General features: G+C 35.7%; 2 protein-coding genes across 3 annotated transcripts; both read right to left on the bottom strand.

Annotated features, from left to right (window-relative positions):
* Positions 1-4,010: 4,010 nt before the first annotated feature.
* LOC140839400 (phragmoplastin DRP1A) lies at positions 4,011-11,440 on the bottom strand. Of its 2 annotated transcripts, XM_073206089.1 has the most exons (17): positions 11,399-11,440; positions 11,139-11,269; positions 10,093-10,156; positions 9,872-9,976; positions 9,530-9,631; positions 8,903-8,953; positions 8,726-8,787; positions 8,452-8,542; positions 8,199-8,263; positions 7,120-7,314; positions 6,767-6,886; positions 6,286-6,356; positions 5,980-6,205; positions 5,524-5,574; positions 4,739-4,967; positions 4,512-4,651; positions 4,011-4,417 (listed from the first exon to the last, which is right to left on the bottom strand). In XM_073206089.1, exons 2-17 carry the CDS (start codon positions 11,265-11,267, stop codon positions 4,289-4,291), a joined length of 1,830 nt encoding a protein of 609 aa, XP_073062190.1. In that variant the 5' UTR covers positions 11,268-11,269; positions 11,399-11,440; the 3' UTR covers positions 4,011-4,288. The 2 variants fall into 2 exon arrangements, with proteins under 2 accessions (XP_073062190.1, XP_073062186.1); XM_073206085.1 differs by lacking the exon at positions 11,399-11,440 and having other exon boundaries at positions 11,139-11,372.
* Positions 11,441-12,027: 587 nt separating this feature from the next.
* Positions 12,028-14,929, bottom strand: LOC140839410 (E3 ubiquitin-protein ligase SINAT5-like). Its single transcript, XM_073206099.1, has 3 exons — positions 14,445-14,929; positions 12,731-13,117; positions 12,028-12,545 (listed from the first exon to the last, which is right to left on the bottom strand). Exons 1-3 carry the CDS (start codon positions 14,652-14,654, stop codon positions 12,183-12,185), a joined length of 960 nt encoding a protein of 319 aa, XP_073062200.1. The 5' UTR covers positions 14,655-14,929; the 3' UTR covers positions 12,028-12,182.
* Positions 14,930-15,801: the final 872 nt, after the last annotated feature.

The raw sequence follows: 15,801 nt of genomic DNA on the forward strand, positions 1-15,801 counted from the left end.
CGGTATAGGTGTCATTCTTGCTATAATGCCAAATCCGTAAATCTTAGGCATGTATCAGACCAAGAGGAATCTCAATAATCACCTTACATATCAGTCCTCAAAGATAGTGTCAATAAATCATGATTCCATTCCCGTGAACCCGAGATCGTCAAGTCCTGAACTGTCAATTCATGCAAATCTCGAATCAAAGGTAGATCAACGCAAAATTTTGACGGGTCGCGTAACCAAGGCGAAACCAGAGATTAATGTGACTACCATATCCGAATCTCCATCTATAATCCCTTTTTAACATCACTTGGGAAGCCAAAAATATACGCCAAGCAAAGCTTAGATTATGTCCTAGGTTCACTAATAAGTTTTCACTCTTGTTTCCCCTAGCACAAATTGAAGCCATAGAAGCCTCGAAAGTCAAGTCCACCAAATTCTTTCTGGACACACAGTTCCTCACAACAAAACCAATTCAAACCTCTAGCGGAATTAGATTTTATTTCCTACCAAAATGAATTAACCATTCTTTGTATTTCTTCGGCCAAAAAGGAGGCAGTAGGAATTTGGAAATACAAAAAAGTTGGTATTGATTGAGCCACTGATTTAATTAAGATCTTGCAACCCGCTATCGACAACGACTTTTTCCTCCATATATGCTTGTAAGTGTGTCCAGATTCGGTTTTTTCATAAATGAATACTTGTTTTTTGTTCCATCTTATCAGCGAAGGAGGTCAAGACATCGGCCCATATCTAGTGCAGCAAATACACCCAAAAACGTGGTGATATCGCCCTATCATTTTGGGGAATGTTACTGCTAAACATGATATTTAATTTTGAGATGTTTATGGACTGACCTGATGCTTGCTCATATTTTTTCAATGATGTTCTTTGTGGCTCGTCTCTCATTAGCATTAGCTTGGAAAAATAGCATGATGTCATCAGCAAAGAAAATGTGGCTTATTGAAAGGGCCACACTACACATTTTGATCACATGCAAGTGCATTGAGCTCTTAGCTTTTCGGATCAACGCCAATCTTTGCGGTCCAAAACTTTGTCCATTAACCAGGAATGAGTGCTTGACTAAGGTTACACACATCTTCATGTAGTTGATCCATTCTGAGCAAAACCGAGTTTCTCAAGAATATTCAAGAGATAATTACAATCGATGTGATCATAAGCTTTTGAGATATCAATTTTAAGGGCAACATTTCTTAGTCTTCCTTTAATCTGCATTTTCATGTGATGAATGATCTCAAAAGCAATTTGAACATTATTCATTATTGATCTTCTGTGTACAAAAGCAGATTGTAAAGAGAAATAATATGGGGCAGTACCTTTTTGAGCCGATTTGCTTGGACTTTGGAGACAATTTTGTACAACACGATGCAAATAGATATGGGACGTAGATCTTCCACAGATTGTGGGGTCTTGCATTTCCGGATGAGCACTACATTGGTGGCATTAAGATTAGAAGGGAAAGCCAAGCCATTTATCCTTTTAGGCATATAAAAAATTTTAGATATATTTCAAAACGACTTCAAATATTTCAAAACGACAAATATGAAAGAAATGAGTGTTTCTATCCACCAACCTTTAGCCAAAATTGTTTTGCTTTTTCACGCCACTACTCATCCTCCTGTAGAATAATGAAGTCAGTTGTCCATTAAAAGCTTTAAATGCTACAACAGAATCTTCATCATATTTGTCTTTCGGCGTATTAACTTGTTGCTTACACTTCTGAATATTTTTGCAAAATTTGTCATCACCATGTTTGCCCCGCGTGTCCAGCACTTCCGAACAATATGCGAGCTTCCGCATAACATCAAATTACGTGATTCTATCGTAGAAATCTTCCATGATCGAGTTGAAATCAAGTTCGCAAAGCCAGCAATTTTCAAATTTGAAACGATGCATATTAACACGTATATCCTTCACCTCAGTTTCTAGCAGGAGCGGGGGCTGGTCCGACACTGGTGTCTTCAAGTTACGAGGTCTGGCCATAGGAAAATTTGTAACCCATCTTGATGTTTCCATAGCTCGAACAATCCTCTCCTCCACAAAATTATCAGTCCCGCTGTTGCGTACCCAAGTAAACTGGTGTCCAATGAGTGGCAGGTCAGATAAATTACAGTCGTCAATAACTTATCTAAAACTATGGAGAAGTCATGAAGGGTGATCCACTCTTCCTCGTTTGTCATCCATAAAAAGCATATCATTATAATCTCTGATGCACACCTACGACAAGTCTGATTGTGCAGCCAAAGATCGAATAAAATTCCATGCTTCCCTAAGTCGACACCCATAATAACCCCTACATCTCCAATATCCTCTTCGATCATCCGAGATGATGAGATCAACGCGATTTCTTGAAAATTTAGAAACTTTGCATTCTCCATCTTTCCTCTATTAAAACACCAATTCTTCCACTACATCTTAATCTATCGACAGCAAAACAAGATTCAAATCCTAGACAGACACGAATGTCTTCAACCTTTTGAGAGTGGGCTAAGGTTTCAAATAAGAAAATGACATCAGATTTATGCAAACGGGCCAAGTCATCAAGTGTTGGAACTGCACGAGTGTGACCCAATCAATCCCCGACAGTTCCAACTTAAAATGATCATTGGTTTTGGTAGGCCTGGGATCCAGGTCCTACCAATAAAAAAAGGCTCGGTTGATATGTCCTTAGGACCAAACGAGCTTTGGGCTTCTGAGGCCATATTTGTATTTGGCCCATGTATTCTCTGTCTTTCCTCTGTAATCTCCAATTCAAAATCCTCCCGCCCATTGTCTAGGAACATATCGATAGGTGATAAGAGTATCCCCATTAGTAGTTCGATATCCCGGTTCCTTGGCATGGAATCCGCTGGGATCAGGTTTGCATGGAATGCATGGATCTCGGCCATTTCTGGTGTGATCTTGTTTTGGGGACTTTGGTAATCCAAACTTATCAGCGGTGCCTCGTGGTGCAGCCTGTAACCATGGACCCCATTCATGATTAATCTGTCCTTCAGGGATAGAGGAGTGGTTCTCACAAAATTTCTCCCAATGTCCCAGCTTGCCACATAGGAAGCCGTTTCAATGGAGTACGTGCATCTGACAGAACTATGATCCTCATATATTTCCTCCATGCAGTAGAATAGTTATTCACATCATATTCTAAGAATTGCCCCTATTGTTTGCCCAGACAGAGATATAGCCCACTGGTAAGTCATGATTCTGTACCCAAAAAGCTAGTGTAAATAGCGGTATCAGATGTAACCTGGGATCAATTGTCGAAGTAGTTGTTGGTTCACGGGCCACCTTACAATTACATCACTCATTTGACATCAATTCCATGAAAGAGAGAGACTCGAGATCCCATAATAAGAATATTAGCCTCCATATGATTGCAATATGGTTACTCTCCAACCAAGCAATGTTCCAGATAAAGAAACCCATTCTGACGTTGGATTGAATATTCATCCTCCTCATCATTTGTGATTGACAGATTCCCGAAGCGATCGACCATCTAGCAAAACTATGAATTTTAAAATTTTAAAGCACGAAAAAGTGAGTGGGAAAACTCTCGACACTGAGCTTATTGCAAAAGTTTAAACTTTTTTTACTTAAAAACTATATTACAATTTAAAACTTTAAATATGATTATTTAAGAAATAATAAAAATATTATATTATTTATCACTTCTCTTCTTCATGTTGCTAGCTAAAAGAGGGGGGAAAGTTTCTAACATGGTTGGTAATTCGAATATTTAATACCTCGATAGCTCCATCATGCACAAAAAAACTATACCAAATTTATTATATTTTATAGATAATAACAAAATATTCAATTCATCATTATTTCTTTGAATAAGTAAAAATATAAAATATAGTTATTTTGAATAAAAAAAATATTCAGTTTTCAGCAATTTTAAATCATTAAAATAATCTAAATTATCATTAATCATATTCTAAATCAATAACCCATATTCCCAAATCATAAACTACACTTTCATACTATTAAACTTACATCTATTACAAAAAAAGATAGCAAACAAAAGAAGGAAACGACCATTCCCTTTGAATAAGTTGGTGTTAGATCCCCATTCTTATATTTTTATTCTCAATCTATTTCTGTATATGTCACTCTGTCATCACTAAACTTAGTGATGGATCCAAAGAACTAGAGCGAAACTGGAAAAACGGACACAATTCAATATATATCTCGATAATTTTTCAAAAAATAAATAATAAATAGTGATTATTATTATCTTATGTCTGCCTCCTTTGTGACCACCATGGGTGTTTGTTTTTTAGATCTATTTTGACCAGGCTACCGAATCAATCTCAGCTTGAGCAGCTCTGTACAACTCCAGTCTCTTTGAAAGAGACAACCGCCGCTGCATGACTGCTGGATCCTCATCCAACAGTGTGCCTAACTGTCTTGCCTATAAACATAAAAAGGAAAAGAAAAATGCTTTATTTCCTGTACCACCACAATTGGAGGCTCGAAAAAAGTACTGCTGGGGTCGGGATTCCCACCTCTCTTTTGCCCAATTCGGCAAAGAAATGATCAAGCAAGCTGCGTTTTGCCTCGCGAACTTGGCAATAAACTATAGATTTGGGAATGGAGTTCCTCAGACTTGCACAGACCATATTCACGTAAGACAACACGTTTGATCCTTCATAAAAAAGAAGCAAGGGGCTCATTATGGGAAATTCAGAGACCATTAATATTCAAAACGTAATACAATCTTTCTGAAACTCACCAACTCGTCGAAGATATGAATCGTTGTAGCGATCGAATATTGAATGTGTTGGATTGCCACCCTTCTCAACATCTTGCGGAAGCTTGCGGAAGAAATCTACAGTTAAGTAACTGCATTCCATGTCGACTAGCTGCAGTGTTGCCTTCCTGCTTTCTTCCTTCATCCTGTTCAATGATTCAACAGCAGCATTCCCTACCTCTACCCTGAGAGAGGGATATTGTTTCAGCTCCTGTAGCCAACACAGGCAAGAATCAATCAATATTTGAATGCAAAATCATATTCTGAAGCATTTTGTCCATTGGAAAGTACGTGTTTCCATTGGATTTGAGAATTTTCAAAATCTTCCTTCAAGTTGTCCCGATTTTTTTTTGTTATGGTCTTTACCTGTAAGCCATGCAATTGACACGTTGGGAGAATTGAAGACTTAGAGAACCTAACCTAAATTAGTTGGTGACAATTGGAGAATTAGTCAACTAGGCCCACATTAATTTTATTTGTTTGTTCTGTAATGTGTTTACTGGTTGTTGGTTCCTAATTCGTAGCATTATTTTGTTATTGTAAGACTATTATAACTAGTCTGAAGCATATTGAATAAGATACCGCCGATACAATTTCTTTATTAAATTCTTACATATCTTCTTTTCAAGGAAAATATCACGCAACACAAAAACGTAGATAAGTCAACATAATGAGTTTGGAAAAAAAGTAAAACAAAATGTTCAAGGTTTGCTATGTCAGTTAATCATTGACGATGAGAATACATTTAAAAGAGTTTACAGACTTACTACAGTCTCGCTGATTGACTTGCGAACAAGTTCCTTCAGAATTCCATGAACCTGAAAAAAGAGTAAAATGTCAACCTTCTCACGAGCCCACAATGCAAATTATATGCCTAAAGTTGAAGACTAAATCATGAGAGTTTGTCTTCAAACCAATGAAGGGATCATTTCCTCCGCCAGAAGAAGAATGATGAACACAATCACCCTCTTAGCCTTGCATTAAACTTTTAACAAGGCATTGTAAAAGTTTTCTCGTGTACCTGAGAAAAGGCGCCTTAACTGACAGGCAAATCTACAAGCAGTTGTTCATGATCACAATTCCCCAGGGAGGAAAAATTAACACTGGTTTGACTTTTCCACCATTTTCTAGGCCAAGCCTAACATCTATACTAAAATCATATTGTGGTACAATCAACAACAGATCAATAAACATTGATCGAACTTATCACTTTTGAGGCATACCGCATCAACAGCGACTTCAGAAGGACCTTTGATAGTAATCAAGGCAGTTTCAATGAGACGGCGATAACCCTGTTCTGGAGCTATAAGGTGAGGCTGATATCCATCTGCTTCAGTTATTAATTTCCGTACGTTTTCCATAGCAAGGTGCTTGTCAAACGGCAGCCGTTTCAATGCAGCAGGGAGTTGGTTATCAAATACATTGTACACTTGATCACCTCCTGGTCGACTGCCGAATAAAATACCAAATTGACTGCTAGAATATATTACAACATGAAAAATACAGCATAAGATATTACAGATACATACACCCCATCAAGATGCTCTTTGAATATTCCATCAAATACACGGCATATTTCCATGATCATGTACAACTTTCCCTGCAAAAATAACAAAGGGTTTGAGGCAAATCATTATCGAGTTCTATCAGTGCAGGCATGTTTAATTCCTATGGAAAAGTTTAACCAGCTTACCCATATGGGTTTTTTGGGGCTAAATCTCTTGATTGAATTGTGAAATTAAGAGACGGGATAATTGTGCTTGTCTTGTTGATTACCAGCAGTAGACAAATGATTGTCGGGTTCATAAGGAGAATTCTTGATAGTTAGCGTGCTTTATTTCATAGGATGCCAATGTTACATTTGTTCAAAATTCAAACAAGATGCTTCGGGTTTGTTTTTACTTAATACATGCCAATAGTGAAATGAACCCGCACTCTTCCAAACACACGCCACTCTTTAGAAAATAGATTAATGAACCACTTGTAGAGATAACGGGATGGCCTACTTACTCCAGCATCAGTTGCAATGGGCCTCCCCAGTCGGCTCAGCTCAGATTCTAGCTCAATAATAGTTTTATTGATGAGCGACTGAAGGCCTGGAATTCGAGATTTGATCACTTCTTCCAAATGCTAAAACATGAAACAAGAATAAGCGCAAGCATCAGAAAGTTTTTTAAAACCTGCCAACTTTTCATCTTGAGACCAGGAAAATAAATCTCTAAATAAAGAAAGTGGCACTTCACAAGCTTTGTATATTATGTCAAGCAAAAAGATTTGGTTGGTCATTGCAAAATAAAAAATAAAATAATAATAATTTAATTTTAAAAAATTATCTGAAGCAAAAATTAGAGGTCTCTCCTTACTTTGGATAGAACTTTTCCTAGATGCTCAGAACCCATCCTGTGGGCAAGATGTTTATACTGTGGAGTTTGAGCAAAATACTCCCGTTCTCTTCGCCTGGCAGCAATCATATCGACATTTTTGTTAATGTCTGCTTGGGAGCGATTAACTATACCTATCCATGGGAACTGAAGTTTGTATGCTTTTCCTTCCAGTATCTATAAACCAAAGTAAACTAGTCAGCACATTACCTCCCATTCTTCTGCAATGATTACTAGAAGCTTACCCGGAAACAATAGAAATATCACAAGAGACATAAATGTAATAATATATCACAACAAAATGTTTCAGGTTGTCTTTATCTTTCCTAAAATGATCTTGAGTGTTATCTCTGCCTAAATATTCTAAAGATAATAGGACTAGTGCTAGTTCTATATTTCAAGTTCAGAATTCATGATGCTGAATTGAAACAATTTGTGCCAGTAAGAGATTAATGTGGCGGACAAGAAATCTTCTGCTTATGCATATAAAACGCGAACTCGATAGACTTCCAACAATAACAAGCTTAAAGGCAATGCTTTGAAGCAGCATTTAACTTGATCCTAACCAAAGGTTACAGTGATTTGTGGATAGAAAGCCTATCTGTATAACTCCAATTCAACATACTTAAGGTGCCGTTTGGTTCGTGGTATGAGACAAGTAGTACGGAGATAAGTAATATTTTTTAATAGTAAAATATATAAAAATTATAGTTAATATAATGTTTGATTTGATTGATTAATTTGATTAAATTTGAGATAATGTGATATTACTGATTTGTCATTTTGAAAATATTAATAAAATATTTATAATATTATTTATTAAAGATAATATTGTAATTTCAATTAAATGATTTGATTGATGTGAGATAAATGATTGGTAGATTGATAAATAAAATGGTGCACCAAACATGATTAGAAATGGATAAAAATATGGTTAAATAATATAGCGAACCAAACGGTACGTAAAACATAGACCATAATCAAGCGTCTAATAAACAAATTTTTAACAAGCATGAATATATTATAATATAGATACAAATTAAAGACAAGTATAAACTTACATCTACAGCATCTGTTCCCTGGTCCATTAGGTCAATCTTCGTTAGTACCCCAAATGTTCTCTCTCCTGAAACAAAATTAATGTCGTAAAACAGCCATGAGGAGAGAAATGTATTGATTTGAAAGTGGGATGTTGATGAGGGCAAGCAATATTCATGCAGCTTAAGATTATGCTGTTGGTAGGACTTCAACACATTCACATGCAAGAAATCAATAATACATAAGTAAACCCTGAACAATTCCTATAAGCCATACCTTTGGGATCTACTTCACGAGAAATTTTAATTGCATCTGATGTTGCAAGATCTTGATTAGCAGGAGAAACTGCTAAAATAATACAGTTGGGCTGCAATGAATCATTTTATGCATATTAAAAAAACATGATCACCTTGAACTGGAATTAAATAGTATTAGGCTATAACTCACACAGACATATAACTATACAAGTACCTTGAACATGTTTAAACCCACCTCTAAACAACTTCATGATATTAAAAATCTAAATGCAAAACCTAACATCTATGAATACCTTTTCAATATAAGATTGCACCATGTTCTCAATGTCCATCACAATACTCTCTGACTGTCCGTCTATAATAAACCCACAGATCACAATCATCACAGTTATTTGCAAAAAAAAAATGGAAATAAGGGAAAATAACTACTCCAAAACTACCAGATGAAACCAGTGGAATAATGGACTTACCAATTGCCACTTTTGTAAGACCAGGAAGATCAATCAATGTCAAATTCACAACTGCATCAAAACATCTGAATATCACTTGCTACTCCAAAAATCACAAGAAATAAGAATTGAATGCTGCTTAAAATAAACCCTCGTACAAATCTTGCTACATATACCTAGTGCTACACAAATATTAAAACTTAAAGGAACAAATCTTTACTAGTCAAAAAGTAAGCTAGCAAGTATTTCATATCTTCATGATGAAAAAAAAAGTAGTTCATACTTCATACCAACATATGACCTACCAATGTTTTGATCATCAAAATTGTTTCCGAGACTTCCTTGCTAACAGCCACTTTGGTATGATTTGACGCACTTTTAAGTTTTAACTACAACGTTAACACCTATTTATTTATCTCACGAGGAAAGAAGATTCTTCTATGCATAAAACAAGAAGATTGCATGCACTTAATGTATGGTATCTTCCGTGATAACTTTTTCGATGCTCATACTCAATCAACATGATTCTCTCATTTCTCAAATTTCAGTAGCAACATGTTAGTATCTATTAAAGTTCGTACAATTTAAGGTTTCAATGAGGAAGAATCTTAAAAATTAAGAAACGATGTGTCTCTTATCCTGACCTACCATTGGGAGAATATATGCTAAGATAAATTGGTACGGTTGAAATCTGTTTGCTACGTCCTGTCTCTCGATCAGTCTCATCAGCGATCTCTTTTCTTACAGCAGCTGTACAAGCCAGAAATTTAGAATTAAAACGTAAAAGAAAATGAGAAGACTAGTTGAAAAAGGTATTTACAAGACTAGGCAGTGGATACTAGATATAAGTTGGGTTAATGGGAGACAAAAAGAAGTCAAGAGCTAATCCAAAAAGAATGTGTTGATAAATTTAAATAGAAAGATCATACCTGTAGCTACATTAAAAAACAATTCCCAATGAAGTATATGAAAATACATATTAAAACTAACCAAAATCAGTGAACTTCTTTCTAGGAAGATGTCCAAACTCTGCATATTCTCTACCCTCGTCAATTCGATGAAGCTGCAGGACAAGTGGCCGTCGAGTGACAATACCTGCATTTTAATAATGAGATCAATCCTAATGTTTTGGCTATCTTTATGTCAAGAGAAATTAAGGACACAAGATAATGCCACAGCTTATGGTAATGCATCTGTAATGGACTGGTTACCAGATCCACGAGGCAAGAAGTCCTTTCCAACAACGCTTTCAAGCACTGAGGACTTTCCTGAACTCTATAAACCATTAAAAATCGTGTTAGTTAACACAAAAAGGCCAAGTCGACGTAAAAGTAATTTCAAGAAATTTCATTTAAGTGAAAAATAGTAATGATTAAGAGTGAAGATCGTGAAAATTATTCCGACATATGCAACACTAAATCACTGCGAATTTAGTCTAGGTGGAAAAAGGCAATGCGGAGCCAGCACACCAAAATTTAAAAACAAGATCTCATAAATCCATTTTACAGAACTGTAAAGACTGACAGTTTTTCTATCTTAATTTTCCTCTAATAATAAGTCATTACAAATTTCATATCTACTCCAAGTCCGAAAACAGCAGGTATAGTTTACGGTTCTCCACTTAGATCAATTATAATATGCATCTAACCAAATATGGAACAAGAACAAAGAGTTAGGTGTATACAATATATCATATATGTATAACATCTCAAAGAAAGTAAATTATTTTATATTATTATGATTAATTTTATTTCTTTATTAATGATTTTTATTTTTGGATTCCAGTTATTATACTCCTATATATATGCTGCACATTCTTAAGGGCAGGGAAACAGAACATACAATATAATATGGGCATCCTTTTCCATTACGAGTATTTGGACATTTGTGTTCAAGTGTTGATATTTTCCTTTTGTTACATTGATTTGCTTCTGCGTACTTTATTCACTACCTGATCCTTATATATTTCACTGCCTCATCCTTGTATATCTGTTCTTGTGGCATAGTATGTTAGTCGTTCATAGAAATCTTGCTCTGAACCGTGTAAGCAAGATGAGATTGTTGTATTTTAGGGAATAATGGAATGTTTGGTCGTTAATCCTGTAGCATCATATTATTACTTTTGAGAAGGCATAACTAGCTGCCAGAGTTGATAAACGAGGAGGATTATCCGGCTGGAGGAACTTCAGAATTAGTCGAGGTTGAAATAGAAAGCGCAGACCATTTTGATCAGAAATTCAGAATTAAAAAATCATACCTGACCACCAACGACGGCGATGGAAGGCAGTGCATCCCAAAGAGTGGGCAGCGCGCTCTCCTCTCCGTGATCACCAAGCGCCGTGCATGCTCTCTGTAGTCTGTTCACCAATGCGATCAGGTTCTCCATCTCTAAATCGATCGAAAAATATTAGATTCCAACGCTATTTATTTATTCGATCTCACTCCATGAGACAAAATGGCAAAAATAAAAATAATAATTCAAAAATAAAAAATAACAGAGCAACAGAAGAATGAGACCGCTTCGTGTGGGCGACGAGTCTCGTTTTGCCTTTCTTGAGCTATAGCAAGCAACTACCTAAACTCTATTTCATACACTTTTAATTTTCTTCTTAGCATTTGGAATACAAGACTAGATTACAGTGAAATACTTCCTATGATTAATCATTTCAAATTATGAATCTTAAAAAATATATTACTACTTTATATTCATTTTAATTGATAGAAAGAAAAAAATTTCATATTCACCCTATCTCAATCCATATTTTTAAATTTATTATCCAACTTAATTTCTCAAATATATCGAGGGTTAATTTTATTTAAAATCGAGATTTCAAAATCTTTTCCCCGATCAATTTAAACAAAATCTGAAAGGATTTGAGACTCAAGAATGAGGGATTAAAATGAAGAAATTTAGTAGAACATGCATTCATGCGTCCAGGGAAAATATGATGAGTTAGCATTTTTCTAAAGCCAGAATTCGTATTAGGATTAAAATGAACAGGGAAGAAATTTTATGGATTGACCACCAAAAAATTTGCATACATGGAAAAAAATGGGCAAAAAATACTTCAATTGTAGCTCGTTTGGGTAGAATATAATTGTCAGACAAATCCGTCCTTTAATACATTTGATACTGACACCAGCAATAATGCAAAAGGAAGCTTATGAATATACTGAAAGATACAGTAGCAGACAAAACATACATGCAGTAATCAAGAATTTTGAAAATACAATCCCTGAGAGCATCAACTGAACGTTTCATCAGCTCAGATAAAAAAAAAGAATCCAACAAATAAAAAAGTTAACTACATATATTGGGTATGCAAGCTCCACCATCTGGATTCCGCGGTTCCTTCCATATACGACCAGTTACCCGAAGCTTAAGCTCGTTCTTGTCTCCTCCTGAGAAAAAAAGTGCCACGTTGCGCTGTATGATAAGGCCATCGTGACTGTCTCGAACCTTTCTGTGACCATCTCTTATGCTTCGAGGGGTGCCCTCCCATATAAGTTTCCGACCGTTTCCTCCAACCTCCAAACTGTAGCTAAAGTTCCGAGCGTCCATCTCGTCTCCCATGAACCGAAGAAAAGCCATATATACAGGAGCCGTTTCAAGTGGGAAAGCTTCGAAATGAAGGCAAAAATACTGACCAAAACAATGGAAGACCTGGATACAGAAATGGATATGGTAAATGAAGTTTTAGATGCAATGAGGCCAAATTCATTTAGGCAAACCACTAATTTGGAAAATCAAATAAAGAAACCAAAAGTGTATTCTTTAAAGATCGCCAGTCAGTCTCTGGACAAGATTAATTAAAGGTAAGAACATGTTACAGATACATAAATCCTCACCGTTAGCATCCATGTCGCGTTCTCTACATCTCGTGGATTTGATTTCACGTAACGATGATTAAATGTGCATCCTGAATGCATGTCCACCTTGTGATCATCTCTCAAGTGGGTAACAAGGCATTGAATATCACCAGCAATGGAGCACTCTGATCCCGCGTAAGGGCAGTTGTAAGGCCTAAAATTACAAATGGCTTCATGTTTCAGTTTACTGTAATAAGGGAAGATCTCAGGGCATCCGAGGGAGTTATGCTTGCAAGGAAGTTCGAGGGATTCAGCCACTTTTTCAAGTGCTAAGCATCTTATATCGCCAAGCTCCTGTCTACAAGTAGGACATCTGTTGTGCACCCTTACTTTACAGGTGGAGCAGAGTGTATGCCCATTGTGGCACTGCAGTAATCGACTTGAGTAATAGATGGACACATATTTTTTGGAACAAAAAAGAATAAAACAGCCGACATGATAGATGCTCGATGACAAGTTTAGCATGAGTTTGATATTGTGCACGCCCTCGATGAAATGCCAGTAATATTACGCAAAAAGATGTTCATGATAGGTAAAGGAGGCAATACGATAGCTAAAATCCGAATTTAACAGGAGACATCAAAATAATGTCAGTGTTTTCACCTTCCAAAAGTTTCACATATTTGATGTGCAGTGTATTTAAGCCTTAAAAACCCCAGAATGAACTATATCAACTAAAATTGTGTCCCAACAATGGATGGAAAAAATGCAATTTTTATTTGGTAGCCCATTTATCGCAAACCTCCTGTTACATCATTAAACATACCATTTTTTGTGCTTTTGACTTCAGAAAGGAACTTTGTGAAGTATGGTCAAATTCATATTTTTTTAGTTGATGACAATTTCAAAATCCAAACATTAAGCATTTTCTCAGTCATGGATATGAAGTCTGCAAGACATCCAGAAAAGCTTCATCTATGGCATTCAATTTACCAACTTCACACCACAGGACTTCATCTCTGAAATAAATTTAGAAACATTATTTCAATGAAACCATGGTTCTACCAACAAATGCGAGGAAAGCTCGCCATAGCCGATAAAAATTTGGGGAGCAATAACATATTTATCTCACCACAGTTCATCCGAGAACAAATTCATCTGTTTCTGTCATGCCGGTGACAGTGGTTGGTCATTTTCGTTCCATGTTACCGTGCTACATTGGGTACCACATTTATCCCCCAAGATAATCAATTGAAATCCAATTTCTTCGATGTTGATGCATGTGCATCTTTCATTAAATCATTCAAAGGCAATCATCCTCACCAACTAATCATACCCAGGTTTCCAAAACATTCTCCTCGATTGAACTGTATTTCATACTTCCACCAAACTAAAAACCAGAGATGAAAATTTTTTCATTCACAAAGCAACTGACAGTGAATCAAGCAAGCAGCTGCATAATACATGAAAGATCATTTTCTGACGATTTCAAGAATTCAAGTAACTAAAAAACGAAAAGGATCAATTGGTCAATCCTACAAGTCAGCGCATAATCCTAGAGCACCAACCGGTACTTCTCACAACAAAAAAAAATGGTGCTAAGAAAACAAAAGGAAACATTTCAATAATAAACCGTCGACAGGAAATGTGCCATTTGTGCAAATACCAAGAAAATAGTAAATCTTGGAAACAATCACCAACGAATCGATCAAACCCGTTATTAATAGTAAAAGAATGATACAAGATAACAAACCTGGTGGATGGGAGGGTACATAGAATTGGTACAAACAGGGCATTCAAGAAGCTCATGAACACTTGCGGGCGGAGTACTCATCCCACCATTGATATTATTATTGTTAGATGATGGCTTTGAAGATGAAAACTGAGAAAATGGTAGGGCGTTAAGGATCTCATCTTCGTGCATCCCGTCATGGATTGATATGCATTCAATGCTAGATTCCATTCTTTGAAAATCCTCTTTTATAGTCTTCCTTCGAGTTTAGAAATCAATGATTGTTCATACCAGAATGTGGGAGGACTATTAGTTCGATTGCTCCCTTTACAGTGAACTTGAGATATATTTTTCAGGAAATTTTGAGATTTTCAGGGTATGGAAGATTAACAGTGAAAGATGCTTTTCTTGCCCATCTTTAAATGAAGGTTTCCTTTCCTCCAAAAGAAAGATAGATTGGGAATAATCTCTACAGTTGACTTGGGAGTTGAACAGCACATGTTAAATTTTCTCCAGTGTGTGAATTAGGCAAGCCAAGTTCTATGAATGTAGGTGTTCATTTTGATGGAGCCAAACCGAATTTCACGTAATCGTCCGGTCAAAAACCGAAATATTTTTTATTTTTTTTCGGTTTAAACGAATTTTCATTTTAAATTTTTTGTTATTTAGATTTATTATTAACAAAAATACGATTTTCAAACCAAACTAATGATTATAATAAAAAAAATTCGATTTTTGATTCGGACCGAGCTAAAAAGCCAAACCTATCCAAACTTGAAAACCGAAAATCTAAAAACTAAAAATGGAACCGAATTAATGGTTAGATTTTCAGCTCAAACTGAATTTTTCGTTTTGGTTCGGATGGTGAACAATCTTGTTCTAATGTTTAATTTATTACAATAAAAACTTATAGAGTAGGTCTTTCATGAGACGGTCTCATAAATCTTTATCTGTTAAACGGATCAACCTACTGATATTCACAATAAAAAAATACTCTTAGCATAAAAAGTAATAATTTTTCATGGATAACCCAAATAAAAGATATATCTCATAAAATACAATCCGTAAAACCGTCTCACACAAATTTTTCTCAAACTCATTATATGCTACGGATAATAAATCACCGTCCATTAATAATACCTGCCCAAATCATTTAAAAAATACTGCCCAATTGATGGGACTTTAATGTACATCTGAAGAGAGGGGGGAGAGAATGGATATTAAATGCTTCAATTCCTTCAATGAATGGGGCCTTTCAATTTTTGGGCTCACATATTGACTTTTTTTGCAAATGATTGTACATTTTGTGTACTTTTTATTTTACATATTTCGGTAAATTGTACATATTTATAAGATAAACGCCCTTTGGGAAATATGT

Source organism: Primulina eburnea, chromosome 1 (assembly GCF_022965805.1).
Source record: "Primulina eburnea isolate SZY01 chromosome 1, ASM2296580v1, whole genome shotgun sequence".
Lineage (NCBI taxonomy): Eukaryota > Viridiplantae > Streptophyta > Magnoliopsida > Lamiales > Gesneriaceae > Primulina > Primulina eburnea.